The 17018-nt window shown below is 44.3% G+C and overlaps 1 protein-coding gene across 2 annotated transcripts in view; it reads right to left on the bottom strand.

Annotated features, from left to right (window-relative positions):
- Positions 1–1977: 1977 nt before the first annotated feature.
- LOC139370727 (plexin-B1-like) overlaps positions 1978–17018 on the bottom strand; it is a 132965-nt gene continuing 117924 nt past the window's right edge. For both annotated transcript variants that reach the window (XM_071110382.1, XM_071110383.1), the window contains 16 exons: positions 16635–16820; positions 14653–14801; positions 14376–14476; positions 13346–13563; positions 12837–13015; positions 12666–12732; positions 11966–12112; positions 11424–11589; positions 10929–11032; positions 10596–10680; positions 10140–10306; positions 9860–10020; positions 8245–8392; positions 7980–8120; positions 7594–7668; positions 1978–7152 (listed from right to left, as the gene is read on the bottom strand). In XM_071110382.1, coding sequence (XP_070966483.1) covers positions 7048–7152; positions 7594–7668; positions 7980–8120; positions 8245–8392; positions 9860–10020; positions 10140–10306; positions 10596–10680; positions 10929–11032; positions 11424–11589; positions 11966–12112; positions 12666–12732; positions 12837–13015; positions 13346–13563; positions 14376–14476; positions 14653–14801; positions 16635–16820 — 2199 coding nt within the window. In that variant the 3' untranslated portion in view covers positions 1978–7047. The remainder of the gene's footprint in view (positions 7153–7593; positions 7669–7979; positions 8121–8244; positions 8393–9859; positions 10021–10139; positions 10307–10595; positions 10681–10928; positions 11033–11423; positions 11590–11965; positions 12113–12665; positions 12733–12836; positions 13016–13345; positions 13564–14375; positions 14477–14652; positions 14802–16634; positions 16821–17018) is intronic.

The raw sequence follows: 17018 nt of genomic DNA, 5'->3' as shown, positions 1-17018 counted from the left end.
TCCGCATCACTGAGGTATAATAAGAACTGGAGACTGCGTCCAAGATGTCCGACCATTGTTTTCAAGGTATACTACTCATGTCTTCTTCAATGACGTTTAACGGAAGTTGGCAATAAATGTTGTATTGCCCCCACCGACTAGACTGGAATACCCTACCATCTAACCCTGCACTCATTAAAAACCCACCACCCTACTCCACTGTTTAAACCTATCTAGTCCGACCTCTGTCCAACAGCCTAAAAGGACAGGACACCACCACTCAACACACCCTGTAACTCTTCTGACGTCAAATCCCGTACACCCAAATACTTCTCTGCAGCTGCCATCACAACCTCTATTTTCTGCGACATACAGTGCAGTTGATAACCATTGCTATGAACGCTAAAAAAGCCAATCTTACTGAACCATATATCACTCGTTGGCCTATCCCTCTGTACTGGTACAGATCTACTACATGCGAAACCTCTCAGGATCCCTTCCCTTTGACCCATCTCCATCAACTTTCTTCACTTCCTCAGCATACAACACCCTCTGCTCCACTCTAACCCTGGTAACCTCAACCTGCCTCTCTCACACCAGACATTTCTGATCCCCAGCCCCATGGGCACCCCTACAATTAACACGTACCGCATTTTTACCCAATGCTGCACATTCCTTTGTCTCCTGCCCTTCTGCTCACACCTAGGAACCTCCCTCCTACACACTGCTGCCACATGCCCATACGCTTGACACCTGTAACAACGTAATGTATTTGGCATATAGGCTCGCAAGGGATAACTGAAATATCCTAACATCACTGTCGGCCAAATAGTCAACATCAAAACGACGAGTATCACAAACACCGGGAATCTTTCCCTTCATTTGATCCACTTACACATTTACCGCTACCCCAGTAGTCACTCCTTTCAATAGTGCCCTTTTCTTGAGAGCAATTCAAGTTACACCTCTTGTCCGAATTCGTTTGGTGCGAAGTGCCTGCTCCCTCTGACCAGCAGAAACACAAACAATTATCACAAGTCCCCTTGTCCCCCACCAAACTCTGGTTTTACCCACCCTGAAACAACAAATGGATAATCTACTCATGTTCCGGATTGTATCTGGTTTATACAGACCAACATCACATGCACACTAGCACTCAGTGCACACAGGGAGCAGTAAAGATATCATCCATAAACACGGCAGACATTGGATGAATATAAAATGTTACTATCTTTGCCTGTGAGTGATGAAAAAAGAAAAATCTGCCTCAGCGACAATTATTTGAATAATTCAACGTATGCTGATGCCTAAAGTGTCTTATTAGGAATGTTCAAATCTATGTGGCCGTCTATGGAAATTGTCTTTCTGGGCCGTGTCAGTTAAACTGCAGTACCAAAGCAAAACAGTAGGTGTATTCGAAAACAGTGCTTCTTGACCAGAACCCTGGCCCCTTGCTCGGCATAGGCAATAGAAAAGTGTATCTGCCCTCTCCTGCCCTCTCATTGGCTAGAATGGTCCCACCCTCCTCACTCCTGCTTTCCATCTTTGAGGACATGTATTTCCATTGTTAGAGCAGTCACTTGACCATCTTACCAATATAACAGATAATACTTGGCTCCTTTTCCCGTTGTACTCTACCGGGTGGCGTCACATAGCAGACACAAATAATGGGTCGTGTGAAACAAAATTTGTTCCTCCGTCATTAGTTTCTGAAAGTTTCCTAACTTTGTTCAAGTAGTTTCCCATGCATGCTGCTTAGTCACTTTATGACCCTCCTCAAACTGATTTGTTTTGCATATGGTGTGTGAAGGCATTAGGTAATGTTAGAGCGATTATTTCATTTTCATGACTAAGTGAAGGGCCTTCCATTCCTAATTTTCATGCAATGATCTGAAAACAATATGTCAGTGCAGACAACTGAGGAAACAAGCATAGTGGACTGAAATTCCCTTCACTTCAAAACATTACTCCATATGAGACAGACGTCGACAAAGAGCATATGATTTTACAAATACTTTATTAACACACCTCCAGGTAGTGTGAATTTACACTCTCTTATTAAACAGATTAAGTCGCTACAAGTTACATTATTAAAATCATTATGTACAATGATATTAACAGACAAAATAAGAACCATCCTTACAAATTGCTCATTGCAGAGCCTGCTCTACATAGCTGAATTTATACAGCCTAACAATAGTTAGTTTTTTTTCCCTCAAATGACCTCCACCATCATGGTCTCTCCATCACAAGGCGTCATACATACTCGTCTACATTAAAAGCATATGACAGTACTAATTGTCCATTCAAATGAGACATTAATTGCATGTGGTAAGTAGTGTGATGTTAGCCTATAGGCTACTATGATTCGGTTATACTGTGCAATCTAGGGATAATGGTGGTGCACATGAAAGAGCATCAAACTGGAGAACCTACACAATGGCATGTAACGGATACACTCCATGCACTTCTGTTAAAAAAAAGGTGCTTCTCTCTGAAATGATTGGCTATCCAAACACGTGATTGGGTTTTTACAGTTAAATGATATGCCGACTCATTGCTATATCATATGAAGATATAGCCTACCAGGAAGGTGGAGTCAAACTTCATCCATAAGTCAGTTAGGCTTATGTGTAGTTAACATTCATGCAACACCTCCAATTCATGTGATAACATTGTTGCTTGGTACGTAGCTTTACCAAAGGATTTCATCCTAACTTCAACAAACTATTAAAGCTCTGTGGGACAGAATGAGAAGTCTAGGGATACGTCCCAAATGGTAGCGGATTTCCTACATAACGCATTACTTTTGACCAAATCCGTATAATCCTAACCCTAAATGGGTGCCATTTGGGACGCAACCTAGCTTTAGAAAATACATCTGTTGTGTAATAGAGAATGTCGAGGTGAGCAAATGAGGAATAACATAGCTCACGGGGAAACCATTAGAACTCATATCGGTAAAGTTCAGAAATGGCAAATAATGCTTTATAATCCTAATATTTGAATCAAACCTTGGAAAATATGACTAGGTCAAAGAATTTTCTGTGAAACTTCATGTACAGTAAATACAGCAGTTTACTTGTGTTAGAGCAGAAGTTCAACAAATATAGGAGCGGTTGCCATCTTGTGTTCAATAGAAGAACTGCACATATCAACGAGCGGTCTCCAATGTCAGAAAAGTAGTCTACCTCACAACAGCACAAAGTGAAAAATCATGATTCAATAGAATTTTCTTGGTTGAAAACCAAAAAGGAATGTTAAAAATGTACAACATGGGAAGTTGTATGAACATTCACCATAAAAATACTGTCTGTGGGACACGTTTGAACTATATTAAATTCAAAAGTTGAGATTTGTTTTTTAAAATCTCTGATCTAGCGTCCCTCCAGTGACCGTTACCTTTTAGAAACATCAGAATAAACAGCGTTAAAGCAACAAAAAGTCGAAGTAAACAATTCATTCACACGGTCACCTATTTTCAGTACCTTTTGAAAGACTGCCTCTGCTTTCAGTACCGTTCTTTTAGTCCTGCAGTCTCGTCAGGACAGAGCTGTTCATTTCAACTCTTACAATAACATTTTCCTCCCGTTCCTATAACATAAAGGCAAACAACGCACAGATGTGTATGGACGTGGGCGCTACCTGAAAAAGCGGAATGACAATTACAGATTTTAAAAGACTGAATTTTTTTTATAATAGCTGTCTCAAGAGTGAACTATGTGTGCGTGTGTGTGAAAGACACAATTTGACCTTATGATTTGGACGGATATGGAAAAGCTACTGTTATGACATAAAGAGAGCCAGGGGGAGAGCACAATCTGGTTTACCAGAGCAGACAAACAGTGATCACATTAAACTTTGCTTTCAATGAGAAAAAAGTTTCAATGAGATAAGAGGATAGCTTGAGTATTTAGTTGAGTAAAAGGAGGAAGAGAGTGCTGATCATTGATGAGACTCAAGACCCTTGAAACTACATCGTCACCAATTAATACCGTTGTATAGGGTTGGTTTCCCAGTAATGTTTATGAAATGCTAAGAAAACTTTTTTACTCTGCTGTGAAAAATTGTCTTGTGGGGGGAAATCCAACTGGAATTCTGTCAATTGTGCACAAGAGAAAGGGAGGTTTAATATACAAGTAATGCCCAGCATATATACAGTACCAGTCAAAAGTTTGGACACACCTACTAATTCAAGGGTTTTTATTTCTTTTCACTATTTTCTACATTGTAGAATAATAGTGAAGACATCAAAACTATGAAATAACACATATGGAATCATGTAGTAACCAAAAGTGTTAAACAAATCAAAATATTTTACTTTTGAGATTCTTCAAAGTAGCCACCCTTTGCCTCGCTGACAGCTTTGCACACTCTTGGCATTCTCTCAACCAGCTTCATGAGGTAGTCACCTGGAATGCGTTTAAATTAACAGATGTGCCTTGATAAAAAGTTAATTTGTGGAATTTCTTTCCTTCTTAATGCATTTTATACAGCCTGACAGGATGCTCTCGATTGTGCATCTGTAAAACTGACAAACTTATACAGATGCACAATCAAGAACATCCAGCTGTATCACAGCCTGGAATGGCAACTGCACCTCCCTCCCTACATGGCCCTCCAGAGGGTGGTGCGGTCTGCACAACGCATCACCCATTCACTGGCCACTTTAGTAAATGGATCACTAGTTACTTTACACAATGCCACTCTAAATAATGCCACTTTAATAATGTTTACATGTCTTACACGACTCATATCACTTGTATATACTGTGTTTTATACCATCTATTGCACCTTGCCCAATGCCGCTCGGCCATCGCTCATCCATCTATTTACATGTACATATTCTCATTCACCCCTTTAGATTTGTGTGTATTAGGTAGTTGTTGGGGAATTGTTAGATATTACTGCACTGTCGGAACTAGAAGCACAAGCATTTTGCTACACTCTCATTAACATCTGCTAACCATGCTTATGTGACAAATAACATTTGATTTGAGCCAATTAGTTGTTGTGACAGGGTAGGGGTGGTATACGAAGATAACCCTATTTGGTATAATGCCAAGTCAATATTATGAAAATAACAGCTCAAATAAGCAAAGAGAAATGACAGTCCATCATTATGTTATTAAGACATGAAGGTCAGTTAATGCAGAACATTTCAAGAACTTTGAAGTTCTTCAAGTGCAGGTCACAAAACCATCAAGGGGAATGATGAAACTGGCTCACATGAGGACCACCACAGGAAAGGAAGACCCAGAGTTACCTCTGCTGCAGAGGATATGTTCATTAGAGTTACCAGCCTCAGAAATTGCAGCCCAAATAAATGCTTCACAGAGTTCAAGTAACAGACACATCAACATCAACTGTTCAGCAGAGACTACGTGAATCAGGCCTTTATGGTCAAATTGCTGCAAAGAAACCACTACTAAAAGGACACCAATAAGAAGACTTGCTTAGGCCAAGAAACACGAGCAATGGACATTAGACTGGTGGAAATCTATCCTTTGTTCTGATGACTCCAAAAACAGCCACTGTGTCTTTGTGAGACGCAGAGTAGGTGAACGGATTATCTCTGCATGTGTGGTTCCCACCATGAAGCATGTTTGAGGTGATGGTGCTTTGCTGATGACACTGTCTGAAATTTATTTAGAGTTCAAGGCACACTTAACCAGTATGGCTACCACAGTATTCGGCAGCAATACGCCATCCCATCTGGTTTGCTCTTAGTAGGACTATCATTTGTTTTTCAACAGGACAATGACCCAAAACACACCTCCAGGCTGTATAAGGGCTATTTGACAAAGGAGAGTGATGGAGTGCTGCATCAGATCACCTGGCCTCCACAATCTCCCGACCTCAACCCAGTTGAGATGGTTTGAGATGAGGTGGACCGCAGAGTGAAGGAAAAGCAGCCAACAAGTCCTCAGCATATGTGCGAACTCCTTCAAGACTGTAGGAAAAGCATTCCTCATTAAGCTGGCTGAGAAAATGACAAGAGTGCGCAAAGCTGCCATCAAGGCAATGAGTGGCTACTTTGAAGAATCTAAAATCAGAATTTCTTGATTTGTTTAACACTTTTTTTGGTTACTACATGATTCCATATGTGTTATTTCATAGTTTTGATGTCTTCACTATTACTCTACAATGTAGAAAATTGTGAAAATAAAGAAAAACCCTTGAATGAGTAGGTGTGTCCAAACTTTTGACTGGTACTGTATATCTCAATTATATAAAACAATGGTGTCAGTGGGCGGGGCATGTAAACCAAAACAGTTTACCCTTGCACACATGTACATTTAAAGAGGGAGATAGACAGACATACAACCTCTAATTATGCAACGACACAAGCACAAGGCATGGGAAGTACCCTTTTCCATTTCATCCACCCAGTGTTTCCCATTGGGAAATGGCTTCACGTCATACCATCAAGCAAAACCGGTGAGTCCTTTCCATCTCTCTCTCTCTCTCTCTCTCTCTCTCCATCTAGCTTCCACTAGAACCACCATTTTGATACATATAACACGACTTCTTTCATTCATTCATATGAGACTACAGAGTTTTGACTTCAGCACGTTTCCATCGACACGTCACGTAATGTCCAGATAGCGTCCGGATATCATCCAGATCTCCCAAGCCTTTTCTTACAATTCTCCTACTTCCACAGAGAGTTCTAGAAGAGAGACAGACGCAGATGCCACAACGTGGTCCAACTCAGGGCTGACGGTTGAACGGGTGGGACATACAAACAAAGGCTCCTGGTCTGTATGTCTTCCTTTCCCTCCTGCTTTTTTCCACAGTGGAGAGTGAGAGAAGGGTTTGTGTCCACCACCATCTCTAGAGGGCTTCATGTGTCCAGCAGCCCAATTCCCCCCCCACCCCACAAAGAAAGGAGAGTGTTTATGTGTAAACACCAGTCACCCATTGGCCCTTAATGTGGAAAAGGGGTGGGTCTTTTTGCTCCTCCCTCTGCGTTTTCCTCCCCCACTCTAGTGGGTAACCTCACAGTGTGTGCGTCTCTTAATGTGGTCCCCCTCGCCGGCGTGGTCTCGGTCGGTGGTTCTGCTGTCACAAGTCGGTGACTTTGTTCTCCACGGCTGCAGCGACCTGCTGGAGCCGGTAGCCCAGCTGCATTTTCTGGGCCATGCTGTCCTCCTCTAGGGCCCCGATTATCTGAGAGAGGGAGGGGTGGAGAGAGAGAAAGGGATGAAGATAGATGGAGAACGGTGGAGTGTGATGGAGGATGGTGGAGTGATAAGACAGATGGAGAGAGAGTGGGATGGAGAGAGAGGGAGAGGGATGGAGTGAGACAGAAAGAGAGGGAGTGAGAGAGAAAGAGGGATGGAGAGAAAGAGAGGAGTGGAGTGAGAGAGGGATGAAAGGAGAGGGAGAGGGATGAAAGGAGAGAGGGAGGGAAGGAGAGAGAGAGGGAGGGAAGGAGAGAGAGAGGGAGGGAAGGAGAGAGGGTAGGAAGGAGGGAGGGTGGGAAGGAGAGAGGGAGGGAAAGAGAGAGGGAGGAACACAAATCCTGTTTAGAGCAGGAGCAAGGTAAACCAAAGACAACTATGATTTGTTATTCCATCCAACCAGACAAGCGACTGAATGAAAACTCACCTGGTCATAGTATTTGTTGATGTACTTGTACAACTCGTGCAGGGCGACAAGGTAATTCAACTCTCCTGAGTAATTCTGGTTGGGGGAAAAAACATATTTTCATGTCATTCCAAATAAAAAATAAGCACATCTTTTCAAAGATTAACTGAAGTTGAATTTAAAATGTGCTAACATAAAGTTCAATTAACGATAGGACAAAGAACAGCTGAAAGGAATAGTTAACTCAAACTGTCAGCAGTCAAGTTTTCAAGATGGAGCACTTTCAGTACAGAGCTAAAACTTTGATGGAAGATCACTTTTGCGAAGATCGCTTTTGGGTGAACTCTCCCTTTAAAAAGGAACAATACAGTGTTTACTGAACAAATAAACTGAAGTAAAAGACTCACCCTGGACAGCTCTGCTAGAGCTGAGTTCATCTCCTGATCACTGGCAGAGATGGTCTGTCTGATGTCGACGTAGTACCTTTCCACCATCTGCTTGTAACGGGGGATGTCTCGGGCATACAGCAGTTTGTTTATTGGTGAATCCTGGAGAGAGAGACGGAGGGAAAGAGAGAGAGAACCAGTTTAGAGAAAAAATATCACATCCTCCAATAGTCCTCTCATCCCACCCTGTCCCTTGGTCCCGTCCCTCCCTATCTGTCTCTCTCACTCTGCCCAGCTTGTGCTCAGCGGTGGTGCAGGAGTCCATGAACGTCTGGGAGATGACCGTCAGCACAGCGTCCACGTGGTCCGAGGGCTGAACGTCAAAGATGAACTGGGGGTTCTTCACAATGTTGATCCAGAACCTCAGGGGCAAGCTGGAGGCAGGGAACCAGCGTTACAGAACTGTTATTGCCATGTTCACATGTTACATATATATTTGTTTATTTGGATCCCCATGAGCTTTTACAGAAGCATTAGCTACTCTATACAACAATATACAAACACAACAAAAAATAGTCTGTATGAGTGTGTCTGTGTGTCCCCTCTTAGTCCCGCCATTCCATGAGATGTTTAATACATTTTTTAAAAGGTCATTTTGATGTTTGCTTGAGTACTTGGAGATGGGAGTTCCGTGCGATCATGGCTCTGTGTAGTACTGTGCATTGCGTGAATTCGTTTTGGACTCGGGGACTGTGAAGAGACCCCTGGTGGAATGTCTTGTAGGGTATATATGGGGTGTCTGAGCTGAATTTGATTTGATTATGCAGACAATCTGGAATTGTCATTACAGTGATATTTCTCATAACTAGGAGAAGCAGTTAGCATCACGTCAACCCTCAACCGGGAAAGACTGGCGTGCATATCGTTGATGTTCTTATGTGCAGTTAAGGGCAAGGCGTGCTGCTCCGTTTTGAGCCACCTGCAGCTTTGCTAGGTCTTTTTTCGCTGCACTTGATCATATTACCTGACAGTAATCAAGACGGGACAAGACCAGTGCCTGAACAACTAATATTTGTGTAAAAACACATATATAAACATACATAGACCTAGGAGTGTAGATTCCTCAACTTGCTCAATGGTCACAACCTTTATGTACAACTCCAGCTGAGGTTTAGGTCTTAGAGAATGTTTTGAACCAAATACAATGTTTTTAGTTTTAGATGCATTTAAGACTAGTTTATTATTAAATCACCCATTCTGATACACACTGGAATTTCAGTGAGCTCACTGGCTTTAGGTCATCCACATACATAGTCATTCTAGCGTTGTGTAAGAACAGTGTCAAATCATTTATAAAAATAGAGAAGAGTGACGGCTCAAGGCAGCTGCCCTGTGGGACACCGCGCTGTATATTTCTGATGTTAGAGAAGCTTCTGTTGAAGAACACTCTCTGGGTTCTATTGGATAAATAACTCTCCAACCATGTGATGTAAAGCCAAAGCAAGTGAGTTACTTCAATAACAATTTATTATTAATAACAAAGGCTGCACTGAAATCTAAAACTACAGCTCCAACTATCATCTTATTATCCATTTCTAAGAACCATTCATCAGTCATCTGAGTCAGTGCAGTACAAGTTTAGTGCCCTCTATATGCATGCTGAAAGTCAGTTTACATATATATATATATATATATAGATATAGATACATATATCACCAGACCACATACACACATATACACACGTATGCACACACACAGATTCACAAAGACACACATGTTGATTTTCCAGATGTGGACGGCATCGGGATAAGTGTGTGTGCATATGCGTGTGATTGAATCTATGTGCGTACGTGAAATGTGTGTCTGCGTCTGCATTGGCGTGTGTGTGTGTGTGTGTGTACCTGTTGGTCTTCCAGATGTGGATGGTCTCAGGGTCAGTGATGGCGTGGTGTTGCGCCTGGTCATCCAGCAGGTCAAAGAAGTACTTGACGGCCAGCGGAACAGGACGACTGGTAGACAAGATCACAGTGAACAGGTCGTCTACAAACTTCTGCAGAGTTCCCTGTGGAGGGAGGGAGATGGGGAAAAGGTTAGGGTTTGAAAGTGGGTGGAAGTGTGTGTGTCTACAGTATCTGGCTCTTCACCTGATTCTTAGTGTGTATGTGTGCATCCAGTATCTACCTTCATAGAGAGCAGGCGTGTGAGGTAGATCTCTGGTATAGCCTTGGCCCTCTCCCTCTCCCTCACGCTGCCCCGGCGGTGCTTGGGTAGCTCGGGCTCCTCACTGGCCTTGACCAGGTGCCACAGCCTCACCCCGCCCTCGTCCGCGTCCTCCAGCATGGGCGTCTCTGAATGATGAAGGGGGAGAAAAGAAAGGAGAAGGGTTGAGAAAGAACATTAGAAAGAATCAAATAAAAATGCTTATCTTGTATCTTTTATTCCTTGTCCACAAAAGTGAACATCGGAGTCAACGTTTCAGCCTAGTGGCCTTTCACAAGACGAGATACACTGACACTTATTCTACAGAAACTTAGTGGAAGAAACTGAACATATAGCTAGTTTGGCTGTGCACTGTAGAAGAACAACGAGACATTTCCCAGAGAGAAAGAGGGGAACTAAAATGCAAGCGGAACTCACTTTCCCCTGCTACATAGTCATGATTGTCGTGGTGGATGTGTTTGCTGTGGCGCGGGACCAAAGCCACTGTCGCACCATCTGGAACCTAACACACAAAAATAACAACAACAACTGTTATAAATCTCTCAAACGGTTAGTGTATGCACTATGAAGGCTTATGATTGCTTATGAACGGTTAACGAAGTGATACACCGTTACGTAAAGGCTTAGAAACATGAATGTTAAATCTTAAAGCCATTATGAATGCTTTATAAAGGCTCTATAAATACTTTACGTGTTACAAACTCTGTATGAAGCGTTAGGAAGGCTCTGTGAATGTGTGTGGGTGCAGACCTTGTAGTGTTGTAGTGTATTGAGGCGCTTCCAGTTGCCCTGGACAACAGATGTCAGGTCTTCATCAGACAGGATCAAATGACCAGCTACACCGGACCTCCACTCTGAAAGATAAAACACACACTGTTAGACAGGGCTATAGACAGAATTAAAATAGAACACTATATTATAGAACACTAAAATGATGTTAAAAGAGAGATAGAAAAGAGGCTGTGTGTGTGTGCGTGCGCATCGTTGTGTGTGTGTGAGAGAGAGAGTGTGTGTGTGTGAGAGTGTGTGCGTGTGTGTGTGAGAGTGTGCGTGTGCGTGTGAGTGTGCGTGTGAGTGTGCGTGTGTGAGAGAGAGAGAGAGAGAGAGAGAGAGAGAGAGGGAGAGGGAGAGGGAGAGAGTGTGTGTGTATGTGAGTGTGCGTCAGCGAGCGTGTGTGTGTGTGTGCGTGCGTGTGTGTGTGAGAGTGCGTGCGTGTGTGTGTGAGAGTGCGTGCGTGCTTCTCACCCAGGTCTAGGGAGTCTGTGTGTGGCCGGTGGGAGAAGGAGGTGCCCTTGTAGACCTGGTCCAGGAGTTTCTCCTTCACCTGGGTGATGGTGTCTATGTCCAGCACCTTGGAGGGCAGCGGCTGGGTCTCGTTCACCCCCCCACCCTGCATCAACACGTTCAGGGTCTGGGAGAGGGGGAGGAAAGAGAGTGAGGATGAGCTTTCAAAATCACTCACAAAGCACTTTCTTGGATGTATATATAATCTATTTATCCATCTCTGGCTTTTCACTGAAAAAAAAAAAACTGTGTGTGTGGTTAGATTGCGTGGACATGTGTGCGCACGTGTTTGAGTGTGTGTCTGAACCCTTGAATGTGTGTGTGTGTCTGAACATGTTTGTGTCTTTGAGTCCATGTGAGTGTGTCTGAATCCCTGAGTGTGTGTCTGTAACTCTGTGTGTGTGTGTCTGAACCCCTGAGTGTGTGTGTGTGTCTGAACCCCTGAGTGTGTGTGTGTGTCTGAACATGTTTGTGTCTTTGAGTCTGTGTGTGTGCATCCTCACCAGGGTCTTGTACTCCACGTCTTCTCGGAGCAGGCGGTTGTCGTTGAGCGTGTACTTTGCTTTTCCCGTCACCGCGTCCACCGGCCCCTTGTCCACCTGGTGCTTGATAGCCCTGAACAACATGTACAGGGACTCGCCTGCAGAGTCCTAGGGAGAAACAACAACAGTTAAACAACTAGCATCAGGCAAACCATGCTAACGATCAGGCAAACAATTAGCATCATGCTAACAATCACTGTCCTGGGAAAGACAAGGACACGGCATAGTGATTATGTTTACGCTAATAAATGCTAATGCTACAAGGTATTTTGACCCAGGTAAGATATAGATAAAGGCCCCGTTCGAATTCTTCTAAAGTGAATCCTTCCTTCCATGTAATCACGGATTAGAAATGAGTGGACAGGTGAAAGCCATGTGGTGGAGACATTTTATTTCTGTCCAATTGTGTCTCATCTGTGATTACTTCAAGGAATGGAGGAAGACGATGCACAACAATGCACTTCTAAAGAACGGGGCCATAATTTCTTTCCAATTGGCTGCGTTTACACAGGCAGCCCAATTTGCGCAATTATTGGCAAAAAAAGATCTCATCTGTCATAAAACCAATTAGTGGCAAAGAAAATATGAATGGGGCTGCCTGTGGAATGGGGCCGTCATTTCCTCCTCTTTGTGTGACAGTAATTAATGTGGGCCGACTCACCCTGAGGAAAGCGTAAAGGCAGATGGACATCCAGTTGGTCAGAAGCTTCTCCACCACTGTCTCCGTTCTGCAAAATGACGCCATGTTAAAAATCAGTTACAGGTTTATGGAGCACACACACACACACAATCCCACCCCACCCCCTGACGCACACACCTCTTCCTATCTTACCTTCGCAGCATGAGTTTTGGGTTCTTGGCCACGTACTGCTCCACTAGATCATTGAGGAGGGTCTTGAGGATGTCGGTGAAGTACTCCAGTTTACCGTGCAGAGCCACTGTCAGGAGAGATGCCACGTAGGCCCGGTCCCGAGGCGAGAATGTCCGCTGGCTCTCCAGAGTATGAATGAACTAGGGGGAGGGATGGAGGAAGAGGGATGAGAGAGTTAGGGGGGGGGGGGGGGAAAGAAAAAGGGAGCGAGAGACCGCCAAATATCACCCATGAATACTCTCCCGTAATATTTCAACGAGAGGAGTCTGGTGTATTCAAGAAGAAGAGGATGGTTCTCTTATATAGCCATATACTACACAATTAAAATCCTGGCCTAAGTCTTTCTAGGTCAGCTACCAATGTTCTTCATCGCGGTCATTGCACCTTGCCTGCTTTCCTTCAAAACCACTTGTCTTAAACAAACTTGCACAAGTGGTAAGAACTGCCAATCATCATCACTGTCCCCCTACCTTGGTGAGGAAGAGTTTGCTGTTGAGCAGGTTGGAGAGCTGCACCAGGCCCTGCTCCACCGTGGCCCGTCGACACTCCTGCACGTCCAGATCCCTCCGCAGGGGCGACTCGCGGTGGCCCGGGAAGAAAATCCGCTCGGCGTAGCGCCGGTAGTCCAGGAAGGGAATGCCTGAGCCCACCAGGTCACTGGACATGTCCATCATCTCCGTCATCAGGTCTGTGGGGGAGGGGGGTCAGGGGTTCAAAGGTTAAGAGAGTATGACCTTCCTTGCAACACATAAATGGTTGAGTGAAAGTCAGTGGAGAAAAAGGGCCCCTTAGAGAGTAAAAGAACTTTTGGCTTTTAAGCCAAAAGCGGTCACCTAAATGAACAGATATATTGTCCAGGTGTAATTTCTGGACAATTTATCATTGGACAGAAAGGGTCACTTTACCTTCTATAACAGTATTGTAGTTGTTAATGGTGATACGCCACTCCGGTGCGTGTAATGTCCATTTTTATAGTTTACTCCGTTTGCTACTCGAGTCATATCTCTCCCTCTTCTCCTGCATGCTGCTTCCCCATACGCTTCACTACACTAAGCACCGGCCCCTGTCCCTCAAGGACTTGCCGTCCTCAAAGTGCTGCTCACTATATTCCAATTATAGCACTAGAATAATCACTCTATTTCCATGATTCCAACAGTTCACCAATTAATTAGGCCTAGTTTTTTGAAAATGCTCAACATAATTGTTGGTTGAAGTAGGGTTGAACAATAAAACAAATCAGAATGAATAAAGCCCAGTTGAAAAATAATAATTTATGTGTTTCCACCCTAGGGGTCATGAACTACTCATAAAGCATATTTAGAACATTTATTGTCCAAAAAAATACTGTGAAATACCTTCATAAATGTGAAAAATATCTTGATGACCTTTTGGCCATATCGCCAAAATTCCATACTTTTTTTCTGTCACTTCCTCTCACCCTCTCTCGCTCTGTCTCTCACCCTCTAACGCTGTGTGTTAGTCATAGTGTTAGGGTCTGACCTGTGAACTCTTTCTTGCACCGGTCTCTCACGCTGGTCTCCAGGTTCTCCAACTGGATCTGTACTTTCTTGTAGTCCCTCAGAGCCTGCTTACTCTTCCTCCTGACAGACAGACAAACAAACAAACAAACAAACAAACAAAGAGAGCGAGAGAGAGCACACACATACATACAGACACACATTAGAATTACACTCATAGCTCAAGTCACAAAAAGTTGACATAAACAAATGCAAATGCTTGCACCCACATACCCCTACCCCACCTCACACACACGTACCTGTAGATGAGGACTATGATGAGGACGATGAGGGCTACAATGGAGGCCCCCACGCCCACCCCTATCTGGGCCTCGAGGGGGAAGGTGGACAGGCTGAGGGTGTCATACTGCACCCTGCCCAGGGAGAAGTTTAGGTTGCCCATGTGGACCTGGAAAACACACACACACATGCACAAACACACACACACAAACACACACACACACACACACACACACACACACACACACACACACACACACACACACACACACACACACACACACACACACACACACACACACACACACACACACACATCAGCTATGGAGCGACACTGAACAAAAATATAAATGCAACAATTTCAAAAGATTTTACTGAGTTACAGTTCACTCTTCTTCAATGGCTTTGTGAAGTTGCTGGTTATTGGCAGGAACTGGAACATGCTGTTGTATAAGTCGCTCCAGAGCATCCCAAACATGCTCAATGGGGTGACATGTCTGGTGAGTATGCAGGCCATGGAAGAACTGGATATTTATAGCTTCCAGGAATTGTGTACAGATCTTTGCGACATGGGGCCGTGCATTAATATGCTGAAACATAAGGTGATGGTGGAGGATGAATGGCACAACAACGGGCCTCAGGATCTCGTCACGGTGTCTCTGTGCATTCCAATTGCCATCGATAAAATATAATTGTGTTCGTAGCTTATGCCTGCCCATAACCACAACCCCACCGCCACCATGGGGCACTCAGTTCACAACTTTGAAATCAGCAAACCGCTCGCCCACACAACGCCATACACGCTGTCAGCCATCTGCCCAGTACAGTTGAAACTGTGATTAATCTGTGAAGAGCACACTTATCTCCAGCATGCCAGTGGCCATCAAAGGTTAGCATTTGCCCATTGAAGTCGGTTACGACGCCGAACTGCAATCAGGTCAAGACCCTAGTGAGGATGACGAGCATGCAGATGAGCTTCCCTGAGAGGGTTTCTGACAGTTTGTGCAGAAATTCATTGGTTGTGCAAACCCACAGTTTCATGTGCTGTCCTAGTGGCCGGTCTCAGACAATCAAGCAGGTGAAGAAGCTGGATGTGGAGGACCTGGGCTGGCGTGGTTACACGTGGTCTGCCTTTGTGAGGCCGGTTGGATGTACGAACAAATTCTCTAAAACAACTTTGGAGGCAGCTTAAGGTAGATAAATTAACATTCAATTCTCTGGCAACAGCTCTGGTGGACCTTCTTGCAGTCAGCATTCCAACTGCATGCTCCCTCAAAACTGGAGACAACTGTGTCATTGTGTTGTGACAAAACGGCACATTCTGGAGTGGCTATTTCTTGTCTCCAGCACAAGGTGCACCTGTGTTTAATCAGCTTCTTGATATGCCACACATGTCAGGTGGATGGGTTATCTTGGCAAAGGATAAATGCTCACTAACAAGGATATAAACAAATTTGTGCACCAAATCTGAGCGAAATGAGCTTGGACATTTTCTGGGATGTTCTATTTCAGCTCATGAAACACGGGAGCAACACTTTACATGTTGCGTTCATATTTCTGTTCCATATAGAACGTGTACAAGCTGGGGCAGTTAGTTTGCCTCTAATGGGGTTAGGAAGTCTGATTGAGACTACTGAGATGCACCCTTGTGTGTCAATCTTTGTCTGATTCACACTAGAGGGACAAACCGAGCCAAGTGGAACTGTACTGGGCTGGCCTGGTTACACATGCATCCGCCAAAGTTGATGAAACCATGTTGGAAAAGACAGAGTGAAAATAATCCAAGCCAGCACACTACAGTTTTGGTCAGCACAGTAGTGTGAAAAGAGCATTAGTGTGTTGTAATTGACTCTCTTATCGATCTTGTGTGTTGAAATGTGTTTTGGGGAAATGTCAGTCTTTGGGACAATGCGTTTTGAAACGTGTGATCATCTGTCTGTTTGGAACAAAAGTGTGCCTAGGAATGGAAACGGCAGTAGTGGAGCACATAAGGTGGACTTGCAGTGAACTCGGGCAGCGTGTCGGCGCCCTCGCGCTTCCTGCCGCCGTTGGGGGGTCCCGGGACGGGCTGCTGGGGCGGGGGCTCGCAGTACAGGTGGTTCCTGGTGAGGGTCTTCACAGCACACACACCCTCCCCCACCAGTACCACCACCTCCTCCTTGGAGATGGCCAGGTCCAAGTTCTCACCCTATGGGGGGGGGGGGGGTAGGTAGGAGGAGAGAAAGGGAGAAGATATTACCACATTGAGCATCGTGCTTGAATCAAGACTTGTGCTCTCCTAGCCTCATCTTTGGAATATTCCTCTATTCCCCCCCATCTCTCATAGGAGTCTAGCCTTCTCCTAAACTCCAGCCAGGAGGACAGAATGAAAGTTTTATTTCTGACT

This window comes from Oncorhynchus clarkii, chromosome 17, assembly GCF_045791955.1.
Source record: "Oncorhynchus clarkii lewisi isolate Uvic-CL-2024 chromosome 17, UVic_Ocla_1.0, whole genome shotgun sequence".
Lineage (NCBI taxonomy): Eukaryota > Metazoa > Chordata > Actinopteri > Salmoniformes > Salmonidae > Oncorhynchus > Oncorhynchus clarkii.
This window is presented reverse-complemented; position numbering and strand designations above follow the sequence as displayed.